General features: G+C 34.8%; 1 protein-coding gene across 3 annotated transcripts in view; it reads left to right on the top strand.

Moving 5' to 3' along the window:
* The window catches only part of NLN (neurolysin), a 38,183-nt gene extending 21,299 nt beyond the window's left edge, over positions 1 to 16,884 (top strand). For all 3 annotated transcript variants that reach the window (XM_021380209.1, XM_021380210.1, XM_021380208.1), the window contains exons 5-13: positions 1,210 to 1,312; positions 2,266 to 2,426; positions 3,820 to 3,955; positions 6,178 to 6,544; positions 7,860 to 8,061; positions 11,408 to 11,594; positions 12,950 to 13,078; positions 13,550 to 13,686; positions 16,383 to 16,884. In XM_021380209.1, coding sequence (XP_021235884.1) covers positions 1,210 to 1,312; positions 2,266 to 2,426; positions 3,820 to 3,955; positions 6,178 to 6,544; positions 7,860 to 8,061; positions 11,408 to 11,594; positions 12,950 to 13,078; positions 13,550 to 13,686; positions 16,383 to 16,517 — 1,557 coding nt within the window. In that variant the 3' untranslated portion in view covers positions 16,518 to 16,884. The remainder of the gene's footprint in view (positions 1 to 1,209; positions 1,313 to 2,265; positions 2,427 to 3,819; positions 3,956 to 6,177; positions 6,545 to 7,859; positions 8,062 to 11,407; positions 11,595 to 12,949; positions 13,079 to 13,549; positions 13,687 to 16,382) is intronic.

Here is a 17,105-nt window from a genome sequence, read left to right on the forward strand (position 1 = left end):
TATTTATTTTAAACTCTGGAAGGCTATCTGGAAGTTTTATTTTATCTTTGGATTACAAAGGATGTCTAAATTGGATTCATAACCAAAAGGCTTCTCAAAAACATTAATTGTGAGTCCAAGCTTCAGAAGCACGTATGTAGTAATCGTTATAAAGTCACAGATACTTTAATTTCAAATATCAACCATCATTGTAAAATGAGTCCAAGATTTTAGCTCTAGGTAACTTCAAGGGTGCTTTGAGAATCTTGGACTCATTAAAGGAGAACTTACTCAAGCACATAAAAGCACGTTTCACTTCTGGAAGTTACAGAAGTAAAATAGTTAGTGTTTGAGAGGCTGATGTAATTTTCTTTAAATTTTGAACTGATGTTGTGTAACCATCCAGATTTACGCCTCTCAAAAAGACATGTCTTTTCTGAAAATAATCATTCTTAATGCACATACTTAAGTTAGACTGTTGTTTCATATGTGTTTGCATTACCTAAGTGGCAACCAATTCTTCTAAAGGGATTTTTAAATACTTTATAAGTAGATAATAGTTGAGCTATATTTAAGTAAAATTTCTACTAGTTTTATTCTATGCCAGATTTCATAGTTGTTTGGTATTTTTGTTACTAGTGATTACAATGTTTATGTGAACTTGCCAGTAAGGGGCAAGTACGACATGCTACAAAATACATTAGAAAACATTTCAGATGAGTGTACATGAGGATTTTAAAGTAGATTTGGAATGCTTTTATCTTGTGTGAGTATTCTCTTTTTTGTCTGTACTCTGTTCAGAAAAGTGTTTTTTAACAGATTGCATCCATTTTTACTTGTTTGATTCTCTGTGATTTCAGAGAACGTTTTTATACTTAAAATTTAAAGAAAAATAAAATAATTGGATGTTAGCATGCAGTGCTGTCAGAGAACTTACCTGCTTACATTCTCAGTCCCAGTCTCAGTAGAGAACACATCTGAAATTGCTGGAGTACTAGACTCAGCCTTGGGTTCATTGGCAGCTAGATTACTTGAGACAAAAGAAAGGTAAAAATGAGCCCAGGGGCAAGTGGGATGTGATACTTCCTGCAAAATATTACTTAGCCAATGGTAGTATTCAGTGTAGTCTAGTAGAGAACCTAACTGGAAAAAATTAAATACTGTTCATGTGGAAGATAGTAATTGCCAGTTGATTTTTTTTCTGCTAATTTTAGTTTATACCCAATATAGGAAATAATGATGATGAAGAAAAAATTAAGTGAGCTGTGTATAGACTTCAACAAAAATCTGAATGAGGAAAACATGTTTCTTGTATTTTCCAAAGAGGAGCTCGGTGAGTACTATGCTTGCATTTTTCCATTTCTTCACCTTCCAGTGTTGCAAGTAGTCTTTTATTAGCCCACTGAATGATGGTTAGATAAAATGAAATTCCATCTGTATTCCATTCTTAATTCTTCCCCAAAGTAAGTTTAGAATTACAATTTGCAGATGTTTAAAATTTCTTTGTAGACCTGTGCTTACTGGAGTGTACACCTTTCATAAAGTTAGCATGTCTGCCCTACTTCTTTATTTCTGTAACATTACTCATCTTTGCATCTTTTCTCAGTGCGCCAATATCAGGCAATCCAGTGTGTGCTATGTTCATTACATATCTGAATAAAAAAGTTATTTGAATAACTTCTCTGTCATGCAAGATATTTAAGCCACTGAAACCATTTAAACTGATCTAGAAGACATAGAATCATAGAAGGCATGGGTTGGAAAGGACTTTAAGGCTCATCCCATTCCAGCTGCTGTGGGCAGGATTGCCACCCACCAGATCAGGCTGCCTAGGGCTCTATCGAGCTTGGCTTTGAATGCTTCCAGGGCTGAGCCATCCGCACCTACTCTGGGCAACCTGTTCCAGTGCCTCACCACCCTCTGAATAAAGAATTTCCTACTATTATCTAACATAAATCTGTTTCACATAACAGAGGACTTAGAGATGCATTTCTAGAGAGCATGGCATAAAATATAATTTAAGATACTCTCTTACATCATGATTTGTTTTCATCTGATATCGTTACATTTTTTCTCTTTTGAAGCAAAGTGTTCCAAAATTTATTTTGCTTGGCTTAGCGTGTATTAGCAAATAGTAGCATTAATAGTATTAGCAGATAGAAGAATTGTATTTCTATAGAAATTCCTGATGTCAAATTAGGCTGCAGCAAAACAAATGCAATAATGTATCAAAAAAAGAGGGGAGTAGATAATTCTAAACATTGTTTATTAATTTGTGTTCTGTAGAAGGCCTTCCTGATGACTTTATTAAGAGTTTAGAGAAGACTGAGGAAGACAAATATAAAATAACTTTAAAATATCCTCACTATTTTCCTGTTATGAAGAAATGCTGCATTTCAGAAACCAGGAGAAAAATGGAATCTGCCTTTAACACAAGGTGCAAAGAGGTACATTGTGTATTGACTTTTTTTACAGGGTAATGACAGGGTTGAAATACAGTGCTAGACATTCAAATGTTAGGTTTGAGCTCTGTATATTGCCTAGTACTGTGAAATTAAAACCTATTAGTATGATCTTCAGCATATCCTTGCTTCACATGTGTGTGTATGAATGTATCTTAAAATGTCAGTGGGTGCTGTTCATAGAAATGAGATTTTGAGAAAATGATGAATTTCTCTACAGTGTTCTGTAGTCACTTGCTTGCACTTTCTTCACAATGACACTGTTGGAATATGGCTTCTGTAGAACTTCAGATTCTTCAGAATGGCAGTGATTATTTGAACATATGTTTTAATTGCGAAATGCAATTGATTAAATGTGAAATTAATGCACTGCATCTTGAGGAGGTCTTTAATTATATGTTAAAAAACCCTTAATTTTTAAAAAAAGATTCATTTAATTAAATATGTATCTGGAAATAAACTTTATTGAAAGAAGAGATAATTTCATAAATAATTTGTTTGCTGATGAGAGCAGACACCAAAGTAGGTACAAAAATAATGAAAAGGCTGCAGAAGATAGAAATGTCTTTCAGCAGGCAATTGTACCAACCATTCTTTAGAGAACAATGTCAGATTTGTGCTTTTGTACTGATTTGTGCTGTGAAATGTGAAGAACACAACATAAGATGAAATGACACTAGCAGCTGTAGGTCAGGATACTTAAAGCAGTATGCTGTTGTAACTAGGGAGGCAACTTCAAACTTGGTACATTATACATACCTTGAAAAAAAATTTCTTCCTGAGAAATCTTGTTTTTCTAGAAATGGAATTTAACACAGTTATGTTTTTAGCTTTCCAGGGATCCTCTACATATCTAGGTCAGGGCCTGGGGCTTTTGTGTTTCAGATCCTTTTCTCTGGCTGCTATTGTCAGAACATCGAAAGAGAGAAATTTGCAAACAAGCTTTGAATGTTAGCACAATAGCTTTGCAGTCCATCTTAACCACTGACAAGCAATGAAGAATTTTGTCAGCCATCTCCCTGTCATCTTTTACATTTAAATGGTTGATAAAGGATATAATCTTTTTTGCAACAGCTGAGGATTTGTTACCCTAAAAATAATTGGTGTATCTTTTGATTAATTAAAGTAGATTAATTATGGTAGGGAATGTAATGGCTCAGATTGGTGAGAAAACTAGATGTCTAGCTACTTACGATCAAGGTATGTGACTAAAAAATTACAAAAATCTAGCTAAGCTTACATTTTTTTATATTTATGTCTTAAAGTGTCTCATTTATATGTTTTCTATTCATTATGGTTACAGATATTATTCATGTAATTGTTTGGTAATGTAGATTTCCTGGTTTGACTTCGCAAACTTGCCTGCTTGCTTTTTCAGGAGAACACAAAAATTCTTCAGCAGTTGCTTCCACTAAGGGCAAAAGTAGCAGAGTTGCTTGGTTATAATACACACGCCAACTTTGTTCTGGAGGTAAACACTGCAAAGAGCACAGATAACGTAACAACCTTCTTAGGTTTGTTTTAATTTATAAATTATCTTTTTATATTTTCACTGGCAGCATGGCTCCTCAGTAAAGATAAATTGAAACACATAATTGGCAATAGTATCCATTGTATTTGAGTGGGAAAAGAACTCTCTGTTGCCTCTGGGCGTGTTTTTTTTATGTCATAGCTGTACAAATTGTTCCATGGTAGGGAAGTATAGGATAAAAATCTGAAAATAACTGCTTTGTGACAGTAAGTATAGAAAAACTGCTATCGTTGTCTGCTGCAGAATGCAGATATCTTAATTTGGAACTAGAATAATGTGCAGTGTAAGTGTATTCTCTCAGTTCAAAAGGCTGCATCACAGTTGCAGCTTTTCATTTCCTTTACATTAGCTGCAATTTTTTGTGCCCATGTAGCCATAAGTGTTTCTTTCTGTACGCTGATACAACAGCAGTGAGTATAATGAAAGATTTGAGTATATGATGATGCTAGTTCAATGAACTGGATAAAATAAATTGAATTGGGAATGACTTGACTCCTCTGAAGACAAAAGCTCTGTAATGGAATTTGATCTGAAAACGGAGATACTTTGACAGTGGTGCAGATTTGTATAGTCATCCTGTTGATTTCAGAGCACTTTTATTCATTTTAGTGAAAAAGGTTGTATATTCAGATATTGTATGAAATCAAAACCCCCAAAACTATTTAGTACAGCAATAAATTGTTTGGTGGTAGTGTTTTGGTTTTTTTTGTTTTGTTTTGTTTTGTTTGTTTTGTTTTGTATTTATATGGCAATAAGGAGGTTCAAATGCATCTCTGCCTTTAATTCTTCCTCAGTTCTCATGTTATGCTGTGAGTTTAGCTCCATATTTGTCAATACCAGTTATTTGTGTATTTATAAATTAACTTACCCTTTGTTTTGATTTATAGTTGTTAAAATTGCCTGAGTTTTAAAGTACATTTACAATATTCTGAACTCTTTTCTATCCAGTATATTTTTGTAATTCTAAGTAGGATTACATTATACTGTGTGGGTTTTTTTAATCTGTTTTGAAGCTGACATACCTCAAAATGTCGTGGTTATTGTTGTGACTTTAGATTTTTACAAGATCACATATATTTTTCTATTCTAAAATATGTTGTGGTAATTTTGGTAGAGGGAGAGTGCTCATCAAATTGTCAGCTTTAATTTAGTTATTTTGATCAATCTTCAGCCACAAGCATGACAGTATAATTTGCTATGCTTTGTTCATATATATTCATGTTTTAAATCAATGTTTGTAAGTTGATCTTATGGCTAGGAGGAAAACCTACCATTCTGCCCTATGACATATTCTGAATTTAGTGTATTTTGAGCTGCAAACTATTAGTATTTATCAATCGTGTACAAGTCTATCGTGCCTTATAGCCATACTAGAAACAAGAGTGACAATACCTAGATTTTACACTCCATATGCCAAAACAGACCGTTAAACTCAAATCTTAAAGAAAAGTGCCTGGTAGTTCAGAAATACTCAGAATAGAATAAACATAGCATGTACTACAATGGAGTTTCAATAAACTTAAATATTTTGCAATCAGTGTTTTGCTTCCATAGTGCTATGACCCTTACTTGTCCAAGAAAAGCTATATTGGAAAAAATTGGAATCAGTAAGTTTAATATACAGTGGCTTTGGTAGAAGAGTAGATAGTAATCTTATGGGCAAGAACTTCTGGTTTATTGCTGTATAATAATTGTATAAGCAATATAAACTACAGAACTATAGCTAGAAATAGGTTAGGTCAGATTCTGATTTTAAATGATCTCAAAAAAAAGCGTTTGAATTCCTTGTTGCACTTCCAGTAACTAATAGTAGTAGTATTTGGCTGCTTCTGCAGAAATGCATCAAAAGAACCGAGGTTAGGTGAGGTAAAATAAAAAAGCTTCAAGCACATGTGTCAAGTGCTACTTTGTGTGTCAAGTGTTACTTTCCATTTTTGATGTCTTTGAATGAATCTAAATTTACCAAAACCCTTCATGGTATTGCTAAGCCTCTCTGGATTTGTATATTGTTTGCAGCATGTCTGTATTAAAACTCATTAAGACAAGAAAGTAATTTGCTTTTTGTTCATCAGCAAATAGAAAACTCGAGCATTCACTTTTGGGACACGGGTTTATAGTTATGTTATATAAATGTGATTGTGCTATATAAGAATATATATTATAGTAAGGAATGCACAACTGATTGAAAGGCAGTCTTTGTTTCAGATGATTTGAGTAAGAAGCTAAAGCCACTGGTTGAGAAGGAAAGAGAATTCATTCTAGATTTGAAGAAAAAGGAGTGTCAAGAGAGAAACTGTGATTATGATGGAAGAATCAATGCATGGGACCTTCATTATTATATGAACAAAACAGAAGAGCTGAAGTACTCCATAGATCAAGAAAAGCTGAAGGAATACTTCCCAATTGAGGCTGTTACGGAAGGCTTATTGAATATTTACCAGAGGCTACTTGGACTTGTATTTGAGCGAGTAGAAAGTGCTCATGTTTGGCATGACAGTGTTACTCTTTATACAGTAAGGGACAATTCAACAGGAGAAACGTTAGGGCAGTTCTATTTGGACCTTTACCCTCGGTAAATATGATTTAGAGTTTTACATACATGTTTAAAATGGAACTTGGTTTAGTGGGTTGCTGATGTGGATGAAATTAAGTGCATTGGGAAGTAACTATTTGTCCCACTGGTGAGACTATTGCTGTTTTCTTTATGTTGTCCTCTGGGCTACTTTCAGATAGTTTACTTTTTGTTCTTTTTCAGCACTAACATATTTCCTGCTCATATTCACTTTTTGAAGCATTAAAACTTTGTTCATTTTGTATAGTATTGCTGACTAGTTGGTTACCCACCATTTTTCTTCTTTCCAGCTGAAATACCATGTTTGACTTGTCATTAATGTTGGAACTGTTGTTCAGTTCAGTTATGTTCCTCTCTGCTCGCCATTTGTGGTTTCTCCCATTTCCTCTTTAAACTTTGTATGGCTATTGTGTAGACAGTTCTCTAAACTGCTAAAGAAGGTGTCAAATAGATCAAGACCCAGCAAAGATTCCTGCTGAGCACACCCTGAAGTGTACTTCTAGCTTAATCTCCATTGCTCTTTATCTATTTGCAGCATGATCTGTGTTCTATCAGAGATTAAGAGAGTTGACTAATTTGACAAAATTTTTTCTCAGCTATTCCTTTTTTGACTGTTTCTTGCTGTTTTTTAAGTTATTTTTTAGTAACTGATAAGTGAATTTTTAAAATATTCATTTATTTAAGGCTTCTCTGAGTAAAGAAAATTAGTGGATACAGTAGTATATAATTTTTTGCTTTAAAAGTAGGCCTGGATTTTCTTCTTTACCTGTTTGTCTGTTCTCTCCTTTCTACATATTATGTGAATTTCTGAAGTTAGTAAGACCTTTCTACCTCTCCTACCACGTTATCTTGGGTCTAGGGCAAAAATTCCAAAAACATTCTTCCTTAAACTTGGATCACACTGCAAATGCAATAAACTGTACTCTTCTGTCTCCTGTAATGAAAGAAAAGTTACTGCTTCAGAGTACAGAATATAGTCCTCTTTGTTACAGTGTTTATGAGTAGTTCAAAATAGAGTTGACATCTAAAGTATATATAATTTGAGTAAAAATCAGATTCTTGTAAATGCTGCTGTGAATCTTAAAATAGTGTAATTTAAGTACTGTTATATCCCCTCTTCTGTTCTTAAGCAGAGTCTTAAGCCTAGTGACTCATAGAAGTCATAATAAAACTTTTGTATGGTCATCCTAATGAAAAGACATAATTTCTTCATTTAAAGCTTTAAAGAGACACCAGTTCATTGTCCTTGTTCTTGAATATTCTGGTGAGCAGGATTGTGATTTCAGGATAATTTCTGATATATTTTCTTGTACAGAGAGGGAAAGTATGGGCATGCAGCATGCTTTGGTCTCCAGCCTGGCTGTCTTCTCTCTGATGGCAGTAGAATGATGTCTGTGGCTGCTCTAGTAACCAATTTCACAAAACCAGGATCAGATCGCCCATCATTGCTGCGACATGATGAAGTAAAGACATACTTCCATGAATTTGGTCATGTAATGCATCAGATATGTGCACAGGTTAGTGATGTTTCAGTTCCAATTTTCTTACATTCTGCACAGCCTCACAGCAAGAGATAAGTTTTTTTGTCAATTTTCTAATGTTAGCAAAGTATACGTGCATTTTTTGTTTATATTTCAAAGTGACAAGTTGTTTTGTCTGTTTTTAATTTCCATTTAAAACAACACAGCAGTGAATACCTTTTTTGAAAAACATTTTCAGAAGAACATATGCTTTTTCATTTGCACCTTGTGGGCATTAGTCACAGGTAAATAGATCCATGTGTAAGGTAGAGAAGGTGCTCAGATGTGACTTCTGTTACAGCTGTCCGGCGACTTCTCACTACTCCTAGTAGCATGCTAGATATCCAAAACAAACGAGAAGTCTACTGCTCTCATTAGTGCAAATGATTTATGAATCCATATAGTTATGTACTTCCTCTCCGGCTTTTTTGCATTTACTACACTTGAGAGCTGTCATTCTTCCTATTAAAAACATAAAGCAGGTCTTGCCTGAGCTATTGTGTTTTCTGTTCTCACATCTGACTATCAGGATTCTCACCGTGACCAGAAAAAAATGAAACTATTTTGCAGATTTTGCACCAAGGTGTCAATAAAGTTATAAAATTTCCTGTTTCTTTTTTATTTCTGTCAGAATCAATTTTAAATACCAAATTTATTTTTGGCCTAATGAACACTTTGTGTTTCAGAAAAAAAGGCAAGTTGCTCTGTTTATTCACTAAAAAATTCACGTGATTATCCACAAAATCCAAACATTGTGTAGCGTTGCTGTGATCTTCTCTATAAAACAGTACTAATTCATAAAATCAGAACAATATAATACAGATGAGATTTTAATTATGACCTCAATCCCTGAGCCTAGGACTGCAGAATAAGCAAATAGGCACATACAAATCCTCATATTAAACCTAGAATTAAACAAATGATGCTCAAGTACATTTAAGAGCAAGTAGCTAGCCGTTCACTTATATTTTTGCATCTTGAAGTTGATGATAATGTGATGATCTTCACCTGAAGACAGTTTGGAAATCAAGTAATAAATCAAGAAATTGAGAAATAAAACCTGTTCTTTTTTATCAATTACCTGGAAGTTGTTTATGAATGAGACATATTCAACATTACTGCAAAATTTTGGTAACCAACAAAGATGTTCCTGGGTGTTGCAAGGCCCCATCTGGGCAACGCAGCCAACAGCCTCAATGTGCATGTATTCCTCCACTTGCTGAGAACTGCACATAGGTCAGGGAGCTTTCTTTCCAGTTATCTCTCACTGCTGTGCTGTCCTTTGCATACATTTCTACTGTGCTCACTGCTGTTGTATTTTACGTGAATAATTTAATGGATTAGTATATACACCAGCAAATAACTTCTCAGTCCCACATAGGAACATCCTGTACTCTGGGGTTTTCACGTGCAAAGCAGTATCTTATTTCATTTGCTGATTTATTTTATTTTTTCTTTTAAGCATGTTAAAACTTGACATTTAAAGGATATAGGGGGATCTGGCTGAGTGGGAATCTGTGAGCAGCCAGTAAAAGTCAGTGTTTGGAGGGCAATAATGTGCTGAGAGTCTGCTGGCAAGTGAAATATCAGGGTAGAGACAGGATCTTTTTATCATGTTAGGGAAGGACAGCTAATCAAGTACCTGAACCAAATATTTTCTGTTTTTTACTAGCATGGTACAGTTATGTTTGAGTAAATGAGAATATCTGGTGGTCAGCAAACTCTTATCTTCATATCTACTGTTTAGCAGCTGTAGGAAGAAGGGCTAGCCTGTTACAACCTTAGATTTGAGTTATCAACAGGTGTAAATGAAGACAAATGTTCATCTTTTCTCCTGTTCTTCTGATATGCATGTGACATAGCCATCAGTTGAACGTATGCGCTGTTATTAGACATGACTTTTTTGGTAGCCCTGCAAGAAAGCAAGTTCCAAAGCCAGTCCTCTTTCGGGCATTGTTTTCCAATGGAATATCTACGCCCTTATTTCCACATTTGGGAAACTGGGAGGTTTTGTTTGTTTGTTTGTTTTTCCTTTCAGGATTTGAAGTGTTTTTATTATTAGAATGTTGCCTAGAAGGAGAAAGAATAAAACTGGGTTAGCAAAAAGAGTCAGAGTCACAAGGCATGTCAAGAGTGAGACACGTGGGCTTTTTAAACATGAAGTGATTGACAATGGTAAAGTGAAATAAGAGAAAGAGAAAAATCTCTATGTGCTTGGCTTTCAAAGTGAAGACTGTTCTGTCAGTGCATGAGTGTCAATTTGGGGGACCTTTCATGGCTAACGCTGCTAGTGCTCACTTATTTCAGGCCATGTATTACTGACCCAAAAATTGTGCAATAAGTTAACTATATGCTTTATGAATGAAGACAGTTGTTAGGGATAGTGTAAGCTGGTCATGTAAAATCTGTGAATGAATGTGTTAGACTGCAATACAATAAACAATTTTACAAATGTATTATTGGAGTTTATTGGGGTAATATAACACAATTTTATAACAATTAACATATTGTGTCATTGTGATAAAACGGCATGGAAACATTTGTATTGCTGTCATAGCCTGAGAGGTGAAAAGAACAGTACTAAAAAAATTGAAGTAGAGAATCACTAGTGGAGAATGGATGTCATGGTTTTGTGATTTTCGGTTATTGGTATTCCACATCATAACATCATGTAGTGGATATACCTGGTTCTCAGAAGAGAAGGACTACTACAGTCCCCACGGTACTTTGCTCCTCTATTACCATTTTCCAGCCGGAGGGAAAAGATAAAAGCTCGCAGTATAAAAACTTGCAGATCACGAGACCTCGTCCCTTTTTTCCGCCGTCTCTCGTCTTGGCAGCACCTCGCTCTCCAGCCGTCTTATCGTCGGTAGTAGAGTAAGGCCTACCTTGATTTTGGGACATTCTCTCTCTCTGTATTGGATTTATCAGCTTAAATTGTAATTATATTGTATTATAGTGTGTTGTTTTGCATTCCGATATCTTATTTAGTAAATTAGTTTGTTTCTCCTCAGATTGTTGCCGCTGTTCTTTGCTCTCAGGGCCATCTCCTTACCCTTTTCCCCTTTTCCCTTTTCACGGGGTGTGGACCCGAGGATCCCCCGTCCCCTTTGTCACGGAACCGGGCCGAACGCCCGTAAACCGTTGACAGTGGAGTAAACAACTACTACATAATCTATTTTCTTGCTTTTTAGTTGTCTAATATAAGTATTTATGTCCTCCTTTCTTTAAAGTTCAAAATTGTATTTTAATTGAAACACTTAAATTTCAGTATCTGAACATTTGTATTCTTCCAGAAATGTTGGTTTTTATTTTGATTTAATACAATGACTTTTCCTTTCAGACTGATTTTGCTAGGTTTAGTGGAACTAATGTGGAAACTGACTTCGTAGAGGTACCTTCACAAATGTTTGAGAACTGGGTGTGGGAAAAAGAACCACTACAGCAAATGTCAAGACATTACAAAGATGAGAGCCATGTTGAAGATGCTCTCCTTGAGAAACTTGCTGCATCTAGGCTGGCTAATACAGGTATCTATAATTTGGTTGGAAACTTTAAAGGCAATACCATCTGTAAGAAATAACAAGCCCATTATTTTCTTCTTTTTGTACGCTATCTCTGTCAATGCTATCAAAAGTTAAGTGAGCACTTTTAACCAAATAGTTAAGTTTGTTGCTTTAATAATTCCTGTGTTTATTTGCTTGGTTACAACCATTAATAAAGGCTGTTCTGACATGTACCACTGCGTGCGGGAACAGCAGTGGCTCTGGTTTTCCAGTCTTATTCAAAGGACTAATATATGTTTACAATTTTCCCCATGTTAGTGTTGTTGTTTTTTTTTTTAACCCCTGGAATTCCATTTATTTAATGCTGGGTGACAGAGGGCCTTGGTTTTCCATTTTTTCTAGTAGCTCAGGGCAGACACTGTGCATTATTAGTACAGAATTATCAGATTTCCTGCATTTATATTATACATTTCATTTGCACGTTACTTGACAGAAATGAAAGTTGCTTGCAAGTTTCTTAAACATGTGTTTACATACATGATACAAAAAGTGTTGCAGCCTTTAATTACTCAACCAGCCTCTGAACTTCTCAGACCAGAATCCTAGCTCCATGTTCCCCCCTTCAGTAGGTACACTGCATTCCCAAACCAAGGTCCCAGTTCTGTTATCTTTCCACAACTTGTCTCCACCTTGTCTCTATCTCCAAAGCAAGACTAATCCAATGTTATTGCCCATCATCTCATTATTATTCTGTCCCTCTTATCACTCTGTCCCTGTAATCAGAGCTCTCCCGAAATCATCATTTATGGTGCAATTTATGTCATTAAAGCACTGCTGTTTATTTCATACTTCTTCCCTATCCTGAACAAGAAATGCCTGTACTTCTGGCTTGTACAGGCACTGCAGCTGCATAAGCATTTTATGTAGAGTAGAGGTTCTTGTACGTTCTTCAAAATAGCAGAACCTAAAGCAACAGCAGTTCTTAATATTCTTTGTGATGTCTAAGACAGTGTCATTACATACGCTTAACCATCGTCTGTGCAAGCCCTGAATAAAATGGTAACTAGAATTGAAGACAGCTGAAAATACAATTTTAAATACTGACATTTGCTTTTAAATATCTGCTTTAATTAGTTTTTGATCTCTGAGGAAAGTAACATTTGAAAATATGGACCTTATAATGGCAATTCAAAAATATTCATCTCTACATTTTTTTTTTTTTTAGCTGAAGCGTTTGGATAGAAATGACTGAACTCCAAGTTTTTTCTGCAGTTAAAATTCTAAAAATACAGAATGTTTATTGAGATCTTTGAATGAAAGGTGGTAAAGAAACTCCAGCTCCTTTGATATTAGTTAATTGAATGTTCTTATTCAATCAGGTCTTTTAACGCTCCGCCAGATTGTTTTGAGCAAGGTTGACCAGGCGCTTCATACAAAGCCATCTGTTGACCCGGGAGATGAATATGCCAAATACTGTATGGAGATCCTAGGAATTCCTGCAACCCCAGGTATATCAGTACAGTATGCCCAAATGCTTTTTTTAAATATGCCTTCCTTTCCCTATAATGTTTGGCTTACAAAAAAAGCAAAGTTGTATTTGTAAAAGAATCTAATTTATGAAGCTGAAATAATTATTTTGAAAATTGGAATAATCTTAAACATCTCTTCTGAAGGAAGATGAAAGTATCAAAAGCTGTACTTTTGCAGGTTAAATTTTTGGAGTGAGATGATGTGAATATCACATCGAATGTTCTGTCACACCTGTGTCAGATGTGCAAGTAGACCAAAATGGAATTTTCCTTTTGTAGTCATCAGAATATGTCCAATACTTCTAGAGATGTACTCAGACCTTTTATGTTAGAAGTTTCAAATTATTTCATACAAATTCCATACTAATTTCTTCAAATCTGGTGTATTTTATACATAAAAGAAATGACTGCATTTGATGTAAATTAATTAACGTGAATCTACTTTTTAAGGAACAAACATGCCAGCTACCTTTGGACACCTGGCAGGTGGTTATGATGGACAGTACTATGGATACCTCTGGAGCGAAGTGTTTTCCATGGACATCTTTTATAGCTGCTTTAAGCAAGAAGGCATAATGAATCCGAAGGTAGGTAATTAATATTTCCTTTTAAAGATTCCTGTTGTGCTTTGTCTCTAAAGCTGCATTTATTGCAGTTATGATCCATAGAAGTAACATCTCAAGTACTCTGCTTGTCAAGTTCAGATCGACTGAAAAAAAGTGGCGTATAAGTAATCACTTTTGAAAATCACCTTGAAGTTTTGAGGGCTGCATGGATCTTAATATAATTTTTACGTAGATATATTTAGTATTGTTTCATGACTTTCACGATGTTAACATATATATCTTAATACTTTCCTCTTTAGTTTTAACAGAAAAAAAACACACTTCTCCATTGTAAGTGTAGATACCTATTCTTCTACTATGAAAGGTTTATGATGATAGTGCTCTATTTCCATGAATAGTGCCTCAAATGCGTAGTATTTTTTGTGTAGGTGTTATTTAAGGAATTGAATTTATTTTGTTCTTTCACAGCATAGTATAGCTTAATTTTTTTTTCCTCAGTTTTTCTCCCAAGTGACTTTTGAAGTTCAAGTCATTGATGATTCTAGATTTACTGAGCTTTTTTCTGTTATGTAATTTTTCAGCCTCTTCTGCCTCCAACAGGAAAGAAGGAGGGACAGTTTGTGTTGTAATTACTAGTCCTACCAATTTGGACAATTTTTAATTTCTCAACAATGATAGCATTAGACTTTTAACTGGAGATGCTACAGCTCTGTCGTGGGAAAGACCTTTTGCTTTCCTGCCTCTTCCCTCTTTGCACAACGCACGCTCCTCCAGGGTCATCACAGACTTTTTTTCTGTTACCATTAGTCCCAGCCTTCAGAACTCTTCTGAGTGATTGTGCAGTCAAAACCCTAAGCCATAGTTTACCAGAATTGCTCTGTGACCTTTAGTACACCCTAGGGATGAAAGTGCAGTTTATTCTGATTTTTTTTGTGTAGGTTTTTGTTTTCTTTCTCAGTCTCTGAATGGGGCACTTTGAGAAGAGTTTAATTACACAAGGACCAAGTGGATATTTGCAGCTAAGAGGCAACTAGTGCTTCTTCTTATGTGAAGCTTCCTGTTCTAGCTAAGAAGATAGAAATAAAAATGGTTATTTGTGTATGTGTATCCACGTGCATGGGCATGTCTGTGCCTTGCTTGCTCTCTCATGTGTGCAAGCACACTTTATTTGGGTGTTCACATAACCTTAAGGGGAACTTCCACTGGAGGTTTGCTCTCCCTCTTCAGGGCAGTACTATTCTCTCAAGTTGGTTCTCTTTTAAATTGTTTTTTGTACTTGCATTCTATTTAAGTGTAACAGAGTTCTGCAGGGTGGGAAAATTATATTTTATAAGAAGATGCTAGATCCTAGTGAGATTTTTGTAGTTATTCATATTCCATATATCTGGATTTATACTACTTTTCTCAACAGCAGGAAAGGAAGTCAGTTACGGTATTATGACTTGGGCTTTTAGAAATTTGGTTTACCTCTTCCGGTTAGAATAAGACTTCTCTTCCTGTTTTGAGCAACAGTTCTTGAAACTCCTTTAAGCATTTCTATCTGGAACAATTGTTCAGCAAACACTAACATTGCTAATTGTCAAACTCCTAAGCCTGTGCACATTATCTGAAATTATTTCTGATCTCTCTAGAACTGAGTAATCAGACTGGAAACAAAACAGCAAAAAGTCACATTTACTCAAATAGCACTTTTAAACCAAGGGGAACAATATATTTTTTTTTCTATTAACATTCAGGAAACTATCACAAATAGCAAAATATAAGCAATGCTTCTTCAGTGATTTATTGTCTTACTTATTTTAGCTTTTCCCAGCTGCTCTTTCAAGAAGTGCAATTGAGAATGCAACTAAGTCATAGGAAGTCCATCAGTTATAAATACCTAAGCTTGATTTTGCAGTAGTGATCAGGAAGTAGTGTAGTCCTGTCTCTTAGCTTTGACGTATGAGGGAAGTGTATGTGTATATTTACAGTGACTGAAGGAAGAGCATTTTTTAATTTAATGTTAAAAGTCTCTAGGACTTCTACATGAAAAAAAATATTTTCTCATTCGTACATATGTCTCTGAGGCCTCAAATTCTCCAGATAAATTCTTTTAAATATGTTTTCTTTTTAACAGTGTCTTAATTTTATGCTGTCTAAGGAGCTCATTTCATTTTTTTCTAAGGGAATCCATTCTTCCTGCATTAATAATGTTCTTGCTGAAAATATAAACTGAGTTAAGTTTCCATTACTTTAAGATACTTTAACTGGGAAATTATGTGTGTTTGTGTATATATTAAATAGTTATGCATATAAAATGTGTATTTGTGCCACGTTATTCCTCACTATTTCTGTTTATCTCTGTACTATCATTCTCCAAGTAGATAAGGAAGAAAGAGAAATTATCAGTTAAGTGAAAATGGATGTTTAGGTTATGTTTGCCCGCTTATTGGTCATGTTATGGCTTGTAGAATGACTTCCATAATTTGGGCAAGTTATGTGATTGTAACTCCCAAAATAATGCAAAACCACAGGAAAAATGATTTGCCAGATAATAGGTTAAATTTCTCCTGTCTTGAAATCTTCCAGCAGATTTAAGTTATATTTGCAGCATATTTTGTTGTGGTATTAAGAAAATCTGGAAATGTATTTAAAAACCACAATTAGGCATGACAAATACATAAAAGTGGCAGCTTCCAAGGTAAGAAATACTAACATTCTACTTTACCTTTTATCAGGCTGGGATGAAATACAGAAATCTTATTTTGAAACCCGGAGGATCTTTGGATGGGATGGATATGCTTCAGAATTTCTTGGAGCGCAAACCAAGCCAGAGAGCTTTCCTGCTGAGTAAGGGACTATGTGTTCAGTAAAACTATGGTTTCTTTGTAGTGACATGTACGTATGGAATGAGCTGGAAATGTCAATGTGTTTCATATTTTAACTGTGTATCATTTTAGACAAATTGGGTTACTTTTTCATGATTTTTTTTAAATGAAAATGTGATTTTTAAATTGCACGGGACTACAAAATGCAAACATCAGGGAAGAAGAAATCTGAGATGTCCAGAAGCTGAGAAATTTCGTAGTAATTTCTTTTTTGAATTGTTAAACTAATCAGTATGGGGATATGATGCCTTGTTTCTCTTTCAGTAGATGCACTTAAACTGTCTTGTGAATGAATCTTAAAACTGGGGATAAAAAGGGACACTACCAGCAATAAAAGAAACATTCATTTATATTCTGTATTTTTCTATTGTATCAATGGCTCACAAATGATTTTGGTGGGGTGGAATTGCTTGATTTCATCATGCTTTCATCATCTAGCTTTCTTACAAATTTCAAAAAGGAGAACCTGGACAAGGCAGCTTTACAGCACAGATACTTATGCGATACTTTTGTATTTTATTTTGATGCATGCTAAATTCTTATATTATTTATAAACTTATACAGTATAAATTA

The sequence above is a fragment of the Numida meleagris genome, chromosome Z (assembly GCF_002078875.1).
Source record: "Numida meleagris isolate 19003 breed g44 Domestic line chromosome Z, NumMel1.0, whole genome shotgun sequence".
Lineage (NCBI taxonomy): Eukaryota > Metazoa > Chordata > Aves > Galliformes > Numididae > Numida > Numida meleagris.